Source organism: Eptatretus burgeri, chromosome 15 (assembly GCF_056783735.1).
Source record: "Eptatretus burgeri isolate ZD-2024b chromosome 15, Ebu_testis_v1, whole genome shotgun sequence".
NCBI classification, from domain to species: Eukaryota; Metazoa; Chordata; class Myxini; order Myxiniformes; family Myxinidae; genus Eptatretus; species Eptatretus burgeri.
In genome coordinates, this window is record NC_140975.1 from 4,331,730 (window position 1) to 4,352,199 (window position 20,470).

The 20,470-nt window shown below is 45.2% G+C and overlaps 1 protein-coding gene across 4 annotated transcripts in view; it reads left to right on the forward strand.

The window, feature by feature from the left end:
* The window catches only part of LOC147011351 (syntaxin-binding protein 5-like), a 197,496-nt gene that overhangs the window by 66,269 nt on the left and 110,757 nt on the right, over positions 1-20,470 (forward strand). For all 4 annotated transcript variants that reach the window (XM_085858353.1, XM_085858352.1, XM_085858355.1 and 1 more), the window contains one exon: positions 17,022-17,122. In XM_085858353.1, coding sequence (XP_085714479.1) covers positions 17,022-17,122 — 101 coding nt within the window. The remainder of the gene's footprint in view (positions 1-17,021; positions 17,123-20,470) is intronic.

Here is a 20,470-nt window from a genome sequence, read left to right on the forward strand (position 1 = left end):
GAAAACTTTCATCACAACCTCACTCGTCAAACGAACAGGTGAACACCCGAAGGTGCACACCTGCACGGTCCTACCTCCTGCTTGGAGCTGTGTGTGCACATCTGCGTACCTATCACGAGACTTCCACCAGGTCAAACCCGTTACCGGTTGTCACGATGACGCGGTGCTGATTAAACTGCTTTACTGATGCACTTTTGGGCTGTGACATCACATCTAAATGTCGTGTTCCACATTTCACACCCGCCACCTCCACCATTCCACCATGTGGGTGATATGCTCACACTTCTACTACTTCTACTTCTTCTATGATGGCCACAATTATTCCCACGTTCTTGTGGGGTTGGCCAGGAGAAGCTTGTGGGGTTGGCTCAGTCGTTACCCCACACACACACACGGAGTGAAAAGCGGGGTTAAGCAATTGGTTCATGTCCATCCGTCTGTCGGTCCATCTTATCCGTTTCTGATTGTCATTTTATGATCGAAGAGCAATTTATTTAAATCGAATGTTACATTATGAACATGAATAGGAAGACGGGTCTTTCATTTTACCGAACTTTGCGTTTGAATTTGTCCTGGATTTGTCCATGTACGCAGAGAGGAGCGAGATAATATTTTTGGCCCGTCTGCCTTGCCTGGCAGTGAAACAAAAGTGAAAATCATCTCAAACAGGAAACTTACTGTTTTAAAGGATGTTATAAAGGACACAAACAACAGGAACGAATAACTAACGCAACGTGTTCGATTGGGTGACGTTATCGACACTGGGGAAAATGGCGGTAAATTCCGGAATTAATTTATTTATACACTTTTACACCTCTTTGAACCTTTATTTAAATCGAATTACAAAACCTGAACACTGTACAACACAATTCGCCTTCATAATACTCCCAAGAACGTCCAGTTTTACAGTACAGTGTATGAGGGTGCTGCTTGGGACTGCTTCTGGACCATATCAATAGCAATACACCTCCGGATGTTTTTTTCAACGATTGTTGAAATCATTACTTTATTAAAATTGAAGCGACGCTGAAGTATCGTGTTCTATGAACTCTCTCGTTTGGGCAAGAATTTGTAATTTGTTCAGGCTCTCGGTGATAGCTCGCTGACTCTTCGCGAGGGACAACGTTGGGTCTTGATCATCCACTAAGTAATGCCAACAGATGGGACGCTTGTTTAGCATCCATCCAAAGGACAGCACCCACACGTTGATGAATCACCCTGGCTGGAAAACACCTGGATGACAGTTTATAGCTCGGTCGGGATTCAAACCCAGGTTCGACAGCTTAGAGACGAGTGTGCGTACCTCCACATCGACCCTCTCTGCTGTTCTGCCAAGAAACGAAATCGTATCTTCAAAGAGAAAAATGTCTTCCTCAAGTCACCATTTGAGTACTAATAGTCACTCGATACAAATTTCTCGCTGGTTCAATGAGAGTGATTGATTGAGAATGATCTAGTGACAGGGATAGCATTTGTCTTTCCATTACGAAGGCTTTCAACCCTGTTGTTGAGTTTTTGATTCAATCATCGAGGTCCTCAAGCAATGTGATGCGATTTACACAAACACACATCGGACATGGGTGTTTGGAATTGGGCCAGGATGTGCTGGTCCAGACAATATCACGGAATCCTTATGGAAACGGCAATGTGCGATCCACACGATCGATGGTGAGGGAGCCACTGCCAGGGTTCTGGGCCTCCACCGTCTCGCGTCCAGACTTGGTGACATTCCAGTAATGATGATGTCACGTGGACATCCTATTGTGCACTTCTTTCGTCGGTGATGCGTGTACCTCGAACTACGTACACGTATGGCATGGCAGATGCCCTCTTTGCACACACCTGTATTACCAGTGTTCGTACAGCTACTGATGGGACATTTGAAGCTCGTGAGTCAAACAAACCCGATCTCCAGCACGCATTCCACTCTCGGCATCAGACTCCTGGAGTGACCTATTGAAATGGGAGGTGATGCACATGAAAGGAACATCCCATGGTGGGTTCAAGAGGGTTCCCGTGGGCTCTTTCAATCAAACGGATATTATCCAATCACATCCACGTGCCGTGCACAATCGGCCATATTGTGGGGGTTCTTCAACACGCTTTAGGAAAGTGGTCCATGGATCAAGACCGACGTTTAATTTATTGGTACCATCTTGGGTGGCAACACCTGACGATGATTTTTCAATTAGTCTATGTCTCGAGGATATAATTCCACATGATAACCTTTACTGAGAGGTAGCTTAGTAGTGGTGATCAGCTGTTTAACTGAGGACCGACTAATAAGCAGATTTGTGATGTGTCTGTTCGTCTGCGAGGGGGACGTCAATATGACACCTGTACAAACTTTGAGATTACTTCGCAACCACTATGGATTGTGTTGTGTAATTCTATGATTGTGTTTCCTCAAGTCTTGCGCATCTTTTGATATCAATATTGCCAAAATCGAAGCTACCGTTGAAAGGTCACATGACATTTTATGGTTACATGTTTGCACGAAAATTTAAATTTTCCTTTTGATATCTCTCCCAAAAATACACAAAAACACAACCCTTGTTTGGTATTTAACCTCTTTCAACCTCACCATCATAATAAAACCGAAACAAGTTACGTATCATCTTAAAGGGTGTTTCCTTATCGATATTTGGGCCAATTTGTATGAAATTCCATTCGTTTGACGTCACTTCATTGGAACTCAAAGGGCATTTCAAATTTCACCGTTTAACATTCACCAATAATGTTTCATATAGGTTAAACGTAAACATGAGGAAACCGAAATTTCACTTCTCTTCCGAAATTTCAATCTAATGATGTCAAATATGAATAAAGTGGCTAGAATGTGAAAACGGAAACATCCTATAAGGTGACATGTAAAATCTACAAATCTATACCGACAAAAGGCAAAAATCTGTCTCTGTCTCTGTTTCTCTCTCTCCCTGTGTCTCTCTCTGTCTGTCTATGTCTCTGTCTCTCTCTGTCTCTCTCTTTCTCTGTCTCCCTCTCTCTCTGTCTGTCTGTCTGTCTGTTTATCTCTATATATCTCTCTCTCTCTGTTCCTTATGCATGGTCACATTTTTAGTTACAAACTCCAAACTCGGGTACTATTACAACTTTGTGTGGGGAGTAACATAGGCTATGTGGCCGCAGCCTCACGTGTGGTGTAGGGGTGAGGGGGGGGTGTGAATTGTCCATGTAAATTTATACTGTGTAGTGCCACCTATTGGTGGTGGCAGAGGATATTACATTTTCCTTTTTTACCTGGGCAACACTGAGATTAAAGCACTTTTTGCACAGGTAAATTTGTAATTTCCTTCTCCCCTTCATCCCCCCCCTCCCCCAATGGCAAGCCCTCAAGTCTGTATTCGCTATTATTGTTCTAATGCCGCTGCATCAGTACATTAATCCCCACTATTACATTCCAGTTTCACCTGCCCGGGGGGATGGGGGGGAGGCAGGAGAGCTGGCGTGGCATGGCAGACGGGGTGGTGATTGGTTTAAAACGGTGAGTTGAGGTAATGCCGGTTTAGGTTTATATAAAACTAGAAAGCGCCCACCCATCCTGTCCCCACAAAGCCCGTCCACATCCGCTTTGGGGAAAATACATTTCGGTGGCGTAAGGAGCGAGGAGGGGACGTAATTCATGGGATATTCCTGACAGCCTTTTTAGATGCTGAATTGCGAATGATATACATCAATACTTGAAGAGGAAGATCAAAATAAAAATACAAGATGGAAAGCCCGTCTGCATTCAAAATACAAGGCCATTTGTATTCCGACGTCTTCTTCTTCAAACATATTCAGGGTCGGACGCACGCGAAAATTAAAACAGAGCTCCAATCAACCAATTAATGAATCAATCTTAGTGATTGGCTACAAAGTGTTCCTGCAAATATTTTATTTAACAATGACCTCATCAGTCACGTGGTGCGGTCCTTAAAATTGGTTCAAGGAAAATATTTTAAAAATCATATTTTGGAAACCGCTGTAGCGATTGATTTGAAACTTTGCAGTTGTGATCCACTACCCTTGCTCCATGTAATGTAATAGGTTTCACATCGATCCATCAAAGCAGTTTCAGAGAAAAAGGTTTTTAAAGTTTCGGTTTTCAAACTTAACATGGCTGCCAAACCACATGACCTATGGCATCAAAAATTTAAATTCCGCCCATGATTGGATAGAGGATCATATGTGTTAATTGGATAAGGTTCGTTTTTCTCTCCGGTATGGCTACTACACCACGTGACCTACGATGTCATAATTTCCACACTGGATGCAGCAATGGTGTTCGATGGTATTTGGAAAGTTTCGCTTCGATTGGATGAGCGGTTCCAGAGAAAACATTATTTAATATTTTCGATCAATCCAAGATGGCCACCAAACCACGTGACCTATCAATTATTTGTGAACACCCGAGTATCCCCAAGACTTCGGGAACGTGTGTGAAGTTTCACCTCGATCTGTCCCTCTGTTCTGGAGAAGAATTTTGAAGGTTTTAGGGTAAATCCAAGATGGCTGTCAGGCAATGTGACCTATAACGTCATAGTCATCAAACTTTATTCATCATGCCTAGTTGATCATTTGTGTGCAGTTTCACTTCAATCTCTAAAGTGGTTCTGGAGAAGAAGATTTTTCTTTTCTTAAAAAATAAAAAAACCACAATATGCTTGCCAAAGCATAATGGATGACGTCATAAAATTAAGCGTTTCATACTCATTGGGTCATGTATTATGTGTATGAAGTTTCAGATTTTTAGGCCAAGGATTTATGTTTACACATTTATGGCTGGCCTACAACTTCACCAATGACGTCATCATTACAAGATCCTCATTCCCCATTGGGAGTATCATGTCATGGGCCAAGTTTCAATTTTTTCCGATCAAAATTCGTGTTCGGATTTTCGGTTCAGGGATCGGCGCATGAGGACGACTGGGTGGTGAGCTCTCCTTCCGGTCCCTCCAAAGCTAAGTTTCCAATCCTAAAGCGTTTTGTGTATTTTGTTATCGAGATTTGTATCAGGATCTGTGGAACTGTACTTATATTTTTTCGTGTTATGTTCATTACAGTTTTAGCGGGTTGTTGAGTTCGTTTATTGAGAGAAGCAGGGCGAGGCCTGGTGATAAGTTTAGCCTGAAGTCAGTTGGGGCCTTGGGAGGATGGGGGTGAAGAAGGTTGTAAATAAAGAGTGAAGGACAAAGGAAGAGGAGTTCGTAAAATGTAACAGTTGTTCAATGTGGGCTAAGTCAACAATGGGAGAAGCAGAGGGTTCTTATTGTTGTAGGAAATGTGAGGAAATCATCCACTTGAGGAAGGTTATTACCGGGTTGAAGGAACGCATTGATAATTTATAGCAAGTAGCAGAATGTGAGAAACTTGTAAATAATTGTTGGTTACGGTTGTGGAGTGAGGTTGCTGAGGATATTGGAAGTGGTGACGGTGCAACGGGGGAGGGCAGTGGTGATGGTGCAATTGGGGCGGGCGGTGGTGACGGTGCAATGGGGGTGGGCAGTGGGGATGGTGCAACGGCGGTGGGCAGTGGTGACGGTGTAACGGGGGAGGGCGGTGGGGACAGTGTAACGGGGGGGGAGCGGTGGTGCTGGTGCAGTGGGAAAGGGCGGTGGGAACGGTGCAACGGGGGAGGGTGGTGGGGACGGTGCAATTGGGGCGGGCGGTGGTGACGGTGCAATGGGGGTGGGCAGTGGGGATGGTGCAACGGCGGCGGGCAGTGGTGACGGTGTAACGGGGAGGGCGGTGGGGACGGTGTAACGGGGGGGGAGCGGTGGTGCTGGTGCAGTGGGAAAGGGCGGTGGGAACGGTGCAACGGGGAGGGTGGTGGGGACGGTGCAATGGGGGCGGGAGGTGGTGATGGTGCAACGGGAGCGGGAGGTGGGGACGACGCAATGGAGATGGGTGACGGTGCAATGGGGGTGGGAGGCGGTGACGGTGAAACGATGGCGGGAGGTGGTGATGCTGTAACGGGGGGCTGGCGGTGGCGGAGGTGCAGCGGGTGCGGGCAGTGGTGGAGGTGCAGCGGGTGCGGGCGATAGTGACGGTGCAATGGGGGCGGGCAGTGGCAGAGGTGCAGCATGTGTGGGCAGTGGTGGAGGTGCAGTGGGTGCGGGCAGTGGCAGAGGTGCAGCAGTATAAATTGGTAGACATGAGGTTTGGGAGAGAGACAGTTTTTGTGGGTGTTGAGATTATTAAATATGTGGATTCTTCATTCCACAGGAAGGATCGTAAAAGCAGAATTCTGTGTAGTTTTGATGGAGCGGGAGTTATGGACATTGAGGGAAGGGTAAACGATATTGTATCGGGTCATGGCAGGAAGAAGTTGGTTGTGGTACACCTCGGTGTGAATGATCTAGGGAAAGTTTACTCAGAGGTTTTCAAAATTAGATACAGGATATTGGGTAAGCAGCTGAAAGCAAAGGGTTGTGAGGTCATGTTTTCTGGGATTCTCCCAAGATTAGGAAACAATATAGAAATTATGAGCAGAGCCATAGAGGTCAACCAATGGCTGGAAGAATGGTGTCGGGAAGAAGGATTTACATTTAGGAAGCAGTGGGAATCGTTTAGGGGACAAAGGGAGTGTTTCCAGAATGATGGCCAGATGTTAAATAGAAAGGGGGCAGCAAGGTTTGCAGTGGGAATTGAGGAAGGAATTGAGGCTTTTTTTAGGTCAGTGGAGGGTGGAGATGCTACAAAGGAAGGAACGGATGAAGTAATTGGGATGAGTCAGGCCAAGCAAGAAAATAGAATTTCAGGAAGGGAAAAGTTAAATATATTCTATACCAATACCAGAAGTTTAAATAATAAGATGGAAGAGCTTGAAGCCAAAGTAGTAGATAGCGAGGAGTACGATATAGTTGCAGTGAGTGAGACATGGTTTAAGGAGGAGAGTAACTGGAGGACAGGATTCGAAGGCTACAAGGTGTATCGGTGTGATGGGAAGGAGAGAATAGTAGGAGGAGTAGTAATCTGGATAAAGGACAGCAATGCATCAAGAGAAAGGGGTGACATTAAGGAAGAAATAAATGTTGAGGATTCGGTGTGGGTAGAGATTAGAGATTGTAAAAACAGGAAGAAACTAGTTGGATGCTTTTATAGGGCTCTGGGTAGGAAGGAAGAGGAGGAGGAGGAGGAGGAGGAGGAGGAGGAGGAGGAGGAGGAAGGAGTACATGAAGAATTCAAAATGACATGTGGTAAGGGAAGAGTATTGATTGTGGGGGATTTTAACTTGCCAAGGGTAGATTGGGTCCAGTAACAGGGAAAGGGCAGAGCAGATGAGGATTTCCTAGTTTTAGTCCAGGATTGTTTTTTTCACCCAGTTTGTGGAGAAACTAGGTATTTTTCATCAACTTTACACAAGAACAGTCAGGAGAATTACCAAGAGCTGAGAGTATCTATCGAGGAGGTGAGGAAGGGCTTTTACAGAAGATCCAGGTTTGAGTGGAGGAGGTAAAGGAACAGTAAGGTAATCTTAGAGTAGATAAGGCTTCTGGTCCAGATAATATGCATCAGAGAGTATTGAGAGAGGTGGCTGAGCTGGTAAGCGAGATGTTAACGGATAGTTTCAATAGTTCCCTGGAGTCAGCACAGGTACCGGAGGATTGGAGAGCAGCAAATGTAACACCATTATTTAATAAAGGATCCAGAGAAGAAATGGGAAACGATAGACCTGTTAGTTTGACTTCAGTTGTGGGGAAGGTGTTGGAGACATTAATTAAGGACCGGATGAGGAACCATTTAAATAAATACAAACTAATTAAATGTAGTCAGCATGGGTTTACCAAAGGTAGTTCCTGTCTAACAAATCTTTTAGAGTTCTATGATGCAGTTTCTGATTGGGTGGATGAGGGAAAGGCAGTGGACATAGTATAGACAAGTCGAGACTTTAAGAAGGCATTTGATAAGGTACCACATCGGAGGTTGTTAGTCAAAGTGAGGGGTTGTGGAGTGGCTGGTCAGGTAGCTCATTGGATTACAAACTGGCTTTGTGACAGGAAGCAAAGAGTGGCTGTGAGTGGGAGGATGTAAGCAGTGGGGTACCTCAGGGATCGGTACTTCGACCATTACTATTCATTATTTACATCAACGATTTGGATAGTGGGGTAAAGAGTAAGCTTTCCAAATTGGTAGATAACACAAAGCTTGGAGGTGAGGGGGATAGCAGAGGGGGTGGTGATCAGATTCAGGAAAGTACTGATGCTTGTATAGATTGGGCAAAAGTTTGGCAGATGTAATTTAACATGAACAAGTGTAAGGTGTTGGGGATGGGAAAGAACAATGAAAATAGACATTACAGGATGTAAGGGGTACTTTTGGAGCGTGTCACACAGGATAAGGATCTGGGGGTGGAAATAGATACGGGAGGGAAGCAGGCAGCACAATGTCAGGCAGATATATGTAAAACAAATAGGGTTTTAGGTTGTATTCGGAGGGGGATCATTTATAAATTGAAAGAGGAGGTGTTAACATTGTACAGGAATTTAGTGAGGGCCACATATCAAATATTGTGTGCAGTTCTGGTCACCACAACTCAGGAAGGACATAGATGCCATAGAGAGGGTTCAGCGCAGGGTTACTAGATTGATTCCGGGCCTAGCTGGACCCAGCTATGAGGAGCGGTTGAAGGAGACAGGGCTTTATACACCAGAAAGGAGGCGGTTGCGAGGAGATATGATATATGATGGAGATGTTAAAGATCATGAAAGGTAAAGATAAAATAAGTGAAGATGAATTATTCAACAGAGTAGACAGTGACAGAACCAGGGGCCACTGCCTGAGAATAAAGAAGAGAGTTAAGATGGTAGCAAAGCAGGGGACTTTTACTCAGAGAGTAGTTAATGCATCGAATGGTTTCCCTGTAAATGTCGTGGCAGCAGAAAAAGTAGAGAAGTTTAAGTTAGAATTAGATAGATACCTGGAAGTTATGGAGATAGAGGGGTATGGGGATGTTGATAAGACTTTTAAGTAGTTTGAGTATTGATGGGTGATTGTGTATGGAGTGCTGTTGATGGGGGTCTTGTTAAGGGGGGTTGTGTGGTTGATGTGTGTTTTTAACCAAGCCCATGCCCCCTCTCCGAGGGGAGGAAAATAAGGGAAAAAAAATTACAACAAAAAATACCCCCAAAAAACAAAAACAAAACTACAAAAAAATGAAATATTTTATCTTTCATTAATGAAACACTTTTTTTTAATTTTGTTTGGATCTTGGGTTGGGTGGTGTTCGCGCAGGCATGATGGGCTGAATGGCCTCCACCTGTGCTGGATTTCCTTGTTATCCTTGTTTAAAAAACAAAAAAACATTTGAGATGTAAATTTTTGTTTGTTTAATCCAAGAGGGCTGCCATACCACATGACCTACGATGTCATCACAATTATCATTAAAATATTCTGCATGGGGGGGGGGGGGTCACTCCTACCTTGAAAAATTTGTGTCAATCAGACCAACGATTGTTGAGAAAGCAGATGTTTTTTTTGAAAATAAGAGAAGCAAAAGAAGGCTCAAAATGGGACAAAGAATAACAATAATAAACAGAACACAAACAATAGGGTAGCACATCCTGTAAGGCTCAGGTGAGCTTTGAAAGGGATAATAAAGATCAAGAAGGGAAGGAGAATGTGTGGAATATCCTGGAGATGGACAAAAAGAAGGGGAGGGTCAAATTTGGCATAAATAATGCTTCCTTTAACTAGGGCTGACGGGATGGACGAGACACTAGATTAGAAGTACACATACCTCAAAGCTGCCTCGCCTGGGTTCGAATCCCGAGCGAACTATAGACGTTGTCCCGGTGTTTCATCGATGTGTGTGCAATTCCTCGGATGGCCGTTAAACTGGGAATTCTGTCTGTAAGCATTAATCCTTCTTGTTGGACGTTAAAGATCCCAGGTGTCCTTTGTGAGGAGTTGGTGAGCTATTGCTGGCATCTTGAACAAATTGCAAATTCTTGCCCTACATTTACTGGCACGTCAGGCCTGGCCAGCCGATTCTTCAAAGACTTGGGCCAACCCCACGAGAACGTGGGAATAATTGTAGACATCATTTCACATCATTGACCCAAAAATCGTCCAAAAGTTAAGAACAGGAAGATCATTCTATGTTTGCTCCTTCCATACAGCTTTCTGATCACCTTTCCAACTCCTTGATGTCTCATGTATGTGAGATCCTTTTCTTTAACCCCCTCCTTGTGCTTCCTCGTGGGTGCACAGAAATGGACAGACTGGCTCCCCGAGGTTTGCTTGGACCTGACCCGATGAGTCAGTTCGGCGAACAGCATGCTAACTCGAACACGCTTTTTTGTACACAGGGTCAAGGCTCGTAAAATAGCTTGAACACAGAATTCATCAGAACAGGAGGAAAAATATCATGGTGTTGGATTGGAGCGATGAGATGGTGGTGAACAGCTGACTTGAAGACCTGGAGGGAAGAATGGATTGAAGAGAATGTAGAAGTTGGTTCCACAGGCATGGGGGGAAAAAAACAGAACGAATGAGTGGAGGTGAGCAATGATCCTGGATTTACGCGGTCTAACCAGAAGGGGGTTGATAGTGGACTGTGTGAGCCTTGCAGAAATGGTGGGGTGGTCGGGGGGGGGGAGGGGAGGGACAACACACAGAACATAGAGGGTAGAAGACCAGAAAGGAGTGGTGGAAAACAGAGAGACCACCGACCTGTCTACGATGGCCAAGTGATAGACCCACAGACAAAGATTCATCGCAGAGGATTACAATGATCTTGAAGGCAATGGTGAACATGATGTCAATCTGAGCAAGATGTTAGCCAGAGGAGCCAGCCCAGCTGGGGAGATCAGTACTCCATCAAGCTACAGATGAAGGCCTTGTATGTGGATCGGAGTTCAGATCTGCCAAGGATAGACTTTGCATGATGGAGGAAGCCCAGTCGGAAGCTGGCTTTGGAGACCAACTTTGAAATGTGGTTTGCCCAAGAAAGAGCATGGCTGATAGTGAGACCCAGGAGTTTGAGTGACTGAACTTCCTTAAGAGGATTGTTAAGAAACGAGATATGAGGGGTTGCCAGATGGTCCTTTCAGAGAGAGAGAGAGAGAGAGAGAGAGAGAGAGATAGATAGAGATAGAGATAGAGATAGAGATAGAGATAGAGATAGAGATAGAGATAGAGATAGAGATAGAGATAGATCATGAAAGTGAGATTTGTCAGGATTGAATGAACATATTTCAAAACTTTGATCAGCTTGTGATTTTATCAAGGCCTGAGGAGACGTAAGAGGCTGCAGCATGCTTGTCTTCTGGATGAGGGATGTCACGGCAGAGGGAGTTGTCATCAGCAAATAGATAAAGGGGATTTTCCAGAGTCAGAAAGATCATTGATGAAGATCAGAATAGGACTGGGCCCAGAACAATGCCTTGGGGCAGACACTCCAGCCCTTACAGGGTGAGGAGATGAAAGGATTCCATTGAGAATCACACGTTGGCTACGAGAGTAGAGGAAGTCAGTAAGCCATGTGTGGAGTTGTCCTTGAACGCCATAGGCAGTGCCATCAATTTAAGCCTGTATGGGGATGATCAAAGATCGTTGTGATGGATCATGACAGGAGATGCATATTATTGCAGACCTGTGGTAGGGGGGTGAGAAAGACCACGAGGGGTGAGTTACCTCGGGTTCCCACCAGACTCTCCAGAATCACAGGCCGTCACACACAAATAACTTAATGACGTGGTGGTCGCGAATCGATCGTGAACGCCAATAACTCGACCGCATGACTTAGGGTCCTCCGTCTGATACCATTTACCGAAAGGTCAAGTGATTTAATTACCGGGAGACATGCCCTCGGTACGCACTTGCTCAAACTGGATCACCTTACCAGATCAGATGCAGCCGAGTGTAACTGCCAAGAATGTACTGGCTAGAAAAGAGATCGTTGGGGGATAACGCCCCAGCTGGACTCGAGTGCGAACCATGCTGGGCCAATAAAGGAAAAGACAGAAATGAGCTGGCAACATTTATATATAAATCATTTATTCACAATGGCGAGGAAAGGTATGTGGCACAGTGAATGGGGTTTATTCGGATGTACAGCAGGGAAACGAAGGAATTTGTGTGGTGTGGCAAACGGCAAGCAATCTTACAAAAGCAGACACAGAGCAGACTTATCCCGTTATCACTTCTACAATCTTAACTTGAAGTAGGACAGGTGCCATCACATGCACACACACACACACACACACACACACACACACACACACACACACACACACACACACACACACACACACAAGCCTGAGGGAGATTAGATATCAGAGAGAGAGAGAGAGAGAGAGAGAGAGAGAGAGAGAGAGAGAGAGAGAGAGAGAGAGAGAGAGAGAGAGAGAGAGAGAGAGAGAGAGAGAGAGAGAGAGAGAGAGAGAGAGAGAGAGAGAGAGAGAGAGAGAGAGGAGTAGAGAGAGAGAGGTACAGAGAGAGAGAGAGGGTGGGGTCGAGAGAGAGGTAGAGAGAGGGGAGGTAGAGAGAGAGGTAGAGAGAGAGGAAGAGAGAGAGAGGTAGAGAGAGAGAGGTAGAGAGGTAGAGAGAGAGAGGTAGAGAGAGAGAAAGAGAATAAACAGCCTCACAATACCTGGTGCGGTCGACGGACCAACGCAACCCAGTACACTTCTGGAGAGGTAGGAGGGAGGAATACTGGTGGTATCTAAGGGGTGGGAGTGGGAGGTGTGGTGTAGTGCAATATGGCAGGTGTGGTGTCGTCCCAGAGGAAAATAGGATTGCGAATCAGTAATGATGTTCTTTTGTGCAACCAAAGGAGACATGATAGATGGGTGGATAGAGTGAGAGAAGAGAAGATGTGTGAGGCGAAAAATCCATAATCTAGCCGTGTATAGGTCTGTTTGTGGAGCATGTACCTCCGCCTGAACGTTCCCACCTCGAGATGTGGAGCGTTATCGCCGGCTTCGTCACTTTGCCGGGGCTCGTGGCAACATGTGGTCCGTCTGGCTGCACGGGGATGGCGAACGTTTACAGCCTGGCAGGGAGTCTCGGCAGTCACCCAGGACCAGGCTCTCAAGAAGAAGCACGTCCTCGCAATCGCACACCAACGACGAGTGAAGAGCCAGCAAAGGGGAGGTATCGAAGAGCAGGTAATGAAGAGAAGCCAATGAAGAGCCAAGAGGAGCAGAGAAGAGGGGGCGAATGACTCTACCTTTCATCAGCCCCAGGCGAAGGGTGGGGTCATGACCTGAAAGCGACGCGCTGTGACCCGAATCCTGCTTCTCTATTGGGCCACAGTGGTCTGAGCCACGCCCTGCCAGGCTCCTGGGGCCGGAAACTGTCTCAGTCGCCCATCCTGCTCGACACGGTCCGGAGCTCCTGACCAAACACAGGGCATGCTCTTTGAGCGGTACCCCGGCCCTGAACGCGCTCCGAGTGCAGTCCGAATGATGAATAGCAACGAACTTTCCCCGCCACCCACGGGCCCCCTCTTTTGAGCCAAAATGCACACCTGGGCCCCGTACCAAACTCGTGGATCGCCTTTCCCACGACACCTCCTCGCCGCCCCTGTCTTTCTGTGGTCTGGCGACTGGATGAGTGTCGTATCAATTCTGTGTGCCCACCCGGGACATCCCCTGTGAGATGAGGTCGAGCTGTTAACATCGGTTGCTCGGACCCGCATCGCGTGGTCCGAGGACAGTCCGAGTCATGCAGCACTCCTGTCTCGTGAATTTTCATGATGCAGTGGTACGATGGGGTGCGGGAATATTTATCCTGTGTGCAGGAGGCGTTTGTGGTTGAAGTGGTGAGGTTTGGTGAGCGAGGTTTGAAGCAAGGTGAGATGCCGGTTGGAAATTGGCCGACAGATTTGAATGAGATAATGGCACGCGATGCGCGTGCGGTATAGTGTAGAGTTTATAGTGGAGGGAGTTTGGTGGTTCCAAGCCATGGGAGGCATCGTGGTGTGCTTATTATTCAATCGCATATTGCATGGTGTGTGTGCTTGCGTGTTTGATTTGTACCATGGCTAAAAGGAAAGGGTTGGAGTAGAAATCAAAATAGGACATCAAGATAGTTAATGGACCAAACTATCAGACCCACACAACGCACTTCATCCCATTAATCCCCGAAACATGAGGAGAGGTCTAACTGCACGAAGACGAACAAAATAACTGCCTGGGGATCACTGTATGTTGGGTGCCATTGCCTTAGAGGCATGTGGTTTTGTCGAACCGCAACAATATCTAGGATGATTGAAGATCATTGTGATTGATCATGACAGGAGATGCATATATAAGATGAATGAAGATTATTGTGATGGTTCATGACAGGAGATGCATACATATGATGAATGAAGATTATTGTGATTGATCATGACTGGAGATGCATATATAAGAAGAATGAAGATCATTGTGATGGTTCATGACTGGAGATGCATATATAAGATGAATGAAGATTATTGTGATTGATCATGACTGGAGATGCATATATAAGATGAATGAAGATCATTGTGATGGTTCATGACTGGAGATGCATATATAAGATGAATGAAGATTATTGTGATGGTTCATGACTGGAGATGCATATATAAGATGAATGAAGATCATTGTGATGGTTCATGACTGGAGATGCATATATAAGATGAATGAAGATCATTGTGATGGTTCATGACTGGAGATGCATATATATGATGAATGAAGATTATTGTGATGGTTCATGACTGGAGATGCATATATAAGAAGAATGAAGATCATTGTGATTGATCATGACTGGAGATGCATATATAACATGAATGAAGATCATTGTGATGGTTCATGACTGGAGATGCATATATAAGATGAATGAAGATCATTGTGATTGATCATGACTGGAGATGCATATATAACATGAATGAAGATCATTGTGATGGTTCATGACTGGAGATGCATGTATAACATGAATGAAGATCATTGTGATGGATCATGACAGGAGACACATATATGAGATACGACGCTTATTTCTGGTTCAGCTAGTAGGTTCTCCTAATGGGGAAGATGCTTTGTTTAGGATTCTTAAGCCGGATGTTCATTATTTATTTATTTGCTTGTATACAGAGTCGAGGCTCGTGGACGAGCATCCAATATGATTCCTGGTTTATTAAGAACCTGAGGTACCATGGTTGGAAGGCACCTGCGTTACTATGACAGCCGATCCTGTGGGTGGTACCATGGTTGGAAGGCACCTGCGTTACTATGACAGCCGATGCTGTGGGTGGTACCACGGTTAGAGATTCGGTGATGCCACCACAGGTACTAACATGGTACTGTACTGCATCCAAATTTTCAGGTGAGCAATACTGAAGCACCTGATTGACGACAGACAGATAGATGTAAGATCTTGCCGAAGATGAAGGGAAAGGAGTGTGGTGCTGTAATGGGAAATGAAATGGGATTAAGTGATTGGAAGGGGAGAGGTGGGGAGAACAATTGAAAGGTGTGGCATTTGGAGGGGAGAATTGATTGGAGCAGGAGGGAGGTGAGGTGTAAGGGGTACCTCATTAGTTGTCGTATCTTAATTATCTATCTATGTCGATGGGATGGGCATCATTAAGCTCTCTCTCTCTCTCTCTCTCTCTCTCTCTCTCTCTCTCTCTCTCTCTCTCTCTCTCTCTCTCTCTCTCTCTCTCTCTCTGTCTCTCTGTCTCTCTGTCTCTCTGTCTCTCTGTCTCTCTGTCTCTCTCTGTCTCTCTCTGTCTCTCTCTGTCTCTCTCTGTCTCTCTGTCTCTCTGTCTCTCTGTCTCTCTGTCTCTCTCTGTCTCTCTGTCTCTCTCTGTCTCTCTGTCTCTCTCTGTCTCTCTGTCTCTCTCTGTCTCTCTGTCTCTCTCTCTGTCTCTCTCTCTGTCTCTCTGTCTCTGCAGAAAATGAGAGAGAATAATGTCTAATGAGTCGCTTTGTATCTTTTCAATGTTAACCCACACATGTTTGATGTTAACATTTGTGTACGGATCGATTAGTTTATTTAATAATTTATTGGCAAAGGCGATTGTGAACGGTGGAATTATCATACAGTCTGGAATTCCCCCAAACATCATCAATATTCTGAACACGTGATAGTGAGCTGAGCTTGCCTCGGCTCCCCTCTATCACAAAGACTCTCCAATCCATACTTTACATGACTGCTGTTCCAATCATGTACCACTACTACGACTGCTACTGCTTTAACGGCCCCAGTTATTGTCACCTTCTCGTGGGGTTAGCTGAGAGGGGCATTTGGCCCAAGTCTTCCATAAACCGACTGGCCAGGCCTGACATCTTGAAGTTTCTTTCGATGGGCATTTATAATGTCTGTTCAGAGTACTGGAAATAACTCACCGACTCCTCACCAAACACATTGTGGGATGTGTAACTGTAACATCTACAACTAATGCGAGCAGGCAAGACACCTGGCTTCAAGTCCATCTGAGGGTCTGAACACCTCGTGATAAAACACCCTGCTTGAGAAACACCACTCCGACAGTGAGTATTGAGCCGGGAATCAAACTCAGACTCGACAGCTTGAAGGTGAGTGTGCTACCTCTGCACCACTCAGTGAGGTCCTAATATGAGATTAAAAAAAAAATTCCACAACCTGTAAATACCTTTTCTTAGTTGCTTTCACAAAATCCCGAAAAACTGATTAAAAAGAAATTATCATAATTATAATGACAGTGATAAGTTATAAATAATCGTTTAAATAAGTCGCAAAAGTTGATCAACTGGCTTACTCAAGGCTGTTATGAAACCTTAAGAAGAGGTCCCAAAGGTCCTGATGCAATAATGTCATGATGGACCCAAACAGGAAGAGGAGGGGATTTTGACTTGCACTTCGGGGATCTGCACACTTGGTATGCTTTTTCAGACATTAAGGCATTCTGTGTGACAAGATAACCGGCTTATTCCCAGCAATGGTCGAGGTGTTCTACAGTGCTGTGCACCAAGTCGGTGGTTTAAGCAGATGGTAGTCGAGACACTAGCGAACAAAGTGCATATGATTGGTTTATCTCCAATGTATAGCCACGTGATGTGCTGTCTACCTTGCAGGGTGCACTGGTGAGTGCATGTGCTGACGATATGCTACACATGTGGAACCTACGCCAAAAACGGCCTGCCATACTGCACGCACTCAAGTTCAACAAGGAGAGGTGGGCTGCCCTTTTAGATACCCAGGGTTCTTCCTTTTTTGTACATGTCCACCACAATGAAACAGCCCCAATAAGGTTGTCTGCTTGAGTTCCTTTATTACCTTATCGACATCTTGTTGCCACTGCAGATTCATCACCTTGGAAATGCCAACATAATTATTGGGATCTAAAACACAATGCAATGATCTCTAGTTCCTCCACATGCAACTTCTCCATCTCCAGATCTTCAACATGCAACCTCTCCATCTCCAACATCTTCAACATGCAACCTCTCCATATCCAGATCTTCAACATGCAACCTCTCTATCTCCAGATCTTCAACATGCAACCTCTCCATCTCAAAACCTCTCCATATCCAGATCCTCAACATGCAATCTCTCTATCTCTAGTTCCTCCACATGCAATCTCTCCATGTCCAGTTCCTCCACATGAAATCTCTCCATCTCCCGTTCCTCAACATGCAATCTCTCCATGTGCATTTCCTCCACATGAAATCTCTCCATCTCCAGTTCCTCAATATGCAATCTCTCCATCTAGAGCTCCTCCCACATGCAATCTCTCTATCTCCAGATGTTCAACATGAAATCTCTCCATCTCCAACTTTCCATCTGCTCCACTCTGATATATTCTCTCCCTCTTCATCTCCACCCCTGCTTGACAGGCTGGCTGTTGGATCAGTGAGTTTTCCGTCCCTCGGATGGGACGTTATCCCGAGTGCCCCATCTGCTAACATTAAACAATGGATGTTAAAGACCCCACAGTGTCCTTATTGAAGAGTCGTCGAGTTGTCTCTGGTATCCTGAACAAATTACAAATTCCTGAACTAAATCAGCTGGAGTCGAACGTCCGGCCAAGTGGGTCCCTTTGTGAAATATTTCGTCCAAATGTCCCTCACGATGGGACTAAATGGACCCCTGAAAGAAGCCACAGTAGATGTAAAAGTTGCAAGTTATTTTCAATAATCACTAAATCAAGGTTCTGCAACCCACAAATAGGAACCACAGTGTAAAAACAAGCACTTACAGCAATACTGTACCTCTTGTGATAAATATTATCGGTTTACCCAAAACAAGCTTCATTCGACTGCATGTTTGACTTGTTTCCTGTTTAGCTGCCTCCTTGCACCAACAAATCAGATTAATGACAGCTCTCTGACTTTCCATTCCAATCGCTCGATCAGTGTGACTCCACGCGAACGACTGAACGAAGCACAGCAGTCGGTTTGAAAAGCAACGGGGAGTCGAGGCTCATTGAAGAGTTGAACAAAGAGTGTTCGGTGATTATTAAATCAACACCATGGTGCACACAAACAAAATGAAACGCACAATGTAGTCACAGAAACATCATGTACAACAGGGAGTCGGTAAAAGAAGAAGTCACGTCGCACAGTTGGACAGTTTGCAGCCATTTAAAATTTGTTCGGTTGAGAGCAGCACTTAGTGAAGATTGAGAGCGATTTACGCACGGGATAAAATGTGGATCAGTGGATGGTAATCGAGGATACAGGTTGGATGAATTGGTACGGACGACGACAGAGTCCGTTTGTGAATTAATGTGTCCAACTCTGTGAGGATGATGGTTGGAATGGGGGCAGGTGTGCTCAACCTGTGACTCCATTACCTTACCTGTGCTCCAAAAAAGTCTTATATTTAGCAAAACAACTGCAGATCACCTGTAGAATCTTTCGCAGGTTATGCTTTTGGATTCAGCGTTGTATGGCCAGACTTCAATCACATGTTGGGTGGGTCTGAGGAGACAGCTATATTTCTAACATTGACTAACAGGTTATGATCATTGCTTTCAGGTCATAATTTTCTGGAACATTAGCCTCCGATGAAAGAGTAAAGGACACTATTCCGCCAAGAACAACCAATCAGTTGTATGTTGGAACAAAAATTGATGATGTGGAAGATACTGAATGTCATACAGAAATATTTTGGAAAGTATGGATAGATGCAATAATGGCCAATTGCGAGCAATAGGACTTATGTGCTAGCCTGTTGTACTTGAGTGGGAGAGACGTTTAATCAATTGAATCTCCATTGTGACTGTGCATCAGCACATGAGTACAGCATGTTATGGTACCTGCAGTTGATCATGTGTGTTACACATGGTTTTACATTTTTGCATTGCCTTCATAATGTCTCCATCTCCATCTCCTCAATATGCAATCTCTCCATCTCCAGGTCCTCAACATGCAATCTCTCCATCTCAAGCTCCTCAACAACCAATCTCTTCATCTCCAGGACTTCAACATGAAATCTCTCCATCTGCAATTTTCCATCTGCTCCACATACAACCTCTCCATCTCTAGTTCCTCCATCTCCACCCCTCCATCTCTCGTTCCTTCACATGCAACCTCTCCATCTCCAGATCTTCAACATGCAACCTATCTATCTACAACCTCTCCATATCCAGTTCCTTCGCATGCAATCTCTCCATTTCCAACTCTCAATCTCCAGTTCCTTAACATGCAATCTCTCCATCTCCAGTTCCTCAACATGCAATGTCTCCATCTCCAGTTCCTCAACATCCAATCGCTCCATCTGTAGCTTCTCAATATGCAACCTCTCCATCTCCACCTCTCCATCTCCAGACCTACAACATGAAATCTCACAATCTTCAACTCTCCATCTGCTCCACATACAATGTCTCCATCTCTAGTTCCTCCACATGCAACCTCTCCATCTCCAGATCTTCGACACGCAACCTCTCCATCTCCAGATCTTCATCATGTGACCTCTCCATCTCCAACCTCTCCATATCCAGACCTTCAACATGCAATCTCAACTTCTCCAGTTCCCCAACATGCAATCTCTCCATCTCCAGATGCTCAACATGCAATCTCTCCATCTCCAACCCTCCATCTTTAGTTCCTCCAAATGCAACCTCTCCATCTCCAGATCTTCAACATGCAACCTCTCCATCTCCAGCTCCTCCACTTGCAATCTCCCCATATCCAACCCTCAGTCTCTAATTCCTCCACATGCAACCTCTCCATCTCCAGATCCACAACATGCAATCTCTCCATCTCCAGCTCCTCCACTTGCAATTTCTCCATCTTCAACCCTCCATCTGTAGTTCCTCCACATGCAACCTCTCCATCTCCAGATCTTCAACATGTAATCTCTCCATCTCCAACCACTCCATATCCAGATCTTCAACATGCAATCTCTCCATCTCCAGTTCCCCAACATGCAATCTCTCCATCTCCAGATCTTCAACATGCAATCTCTCCATCTCCAGCTCCTCCACTTGCAATCTCTCCATCTTCAACCCTCCATCTGTAGTTCCTCCACATGCAACCTCTCCATCTCCAGTTCCCCAACATGCAATCTCTCCATCTCC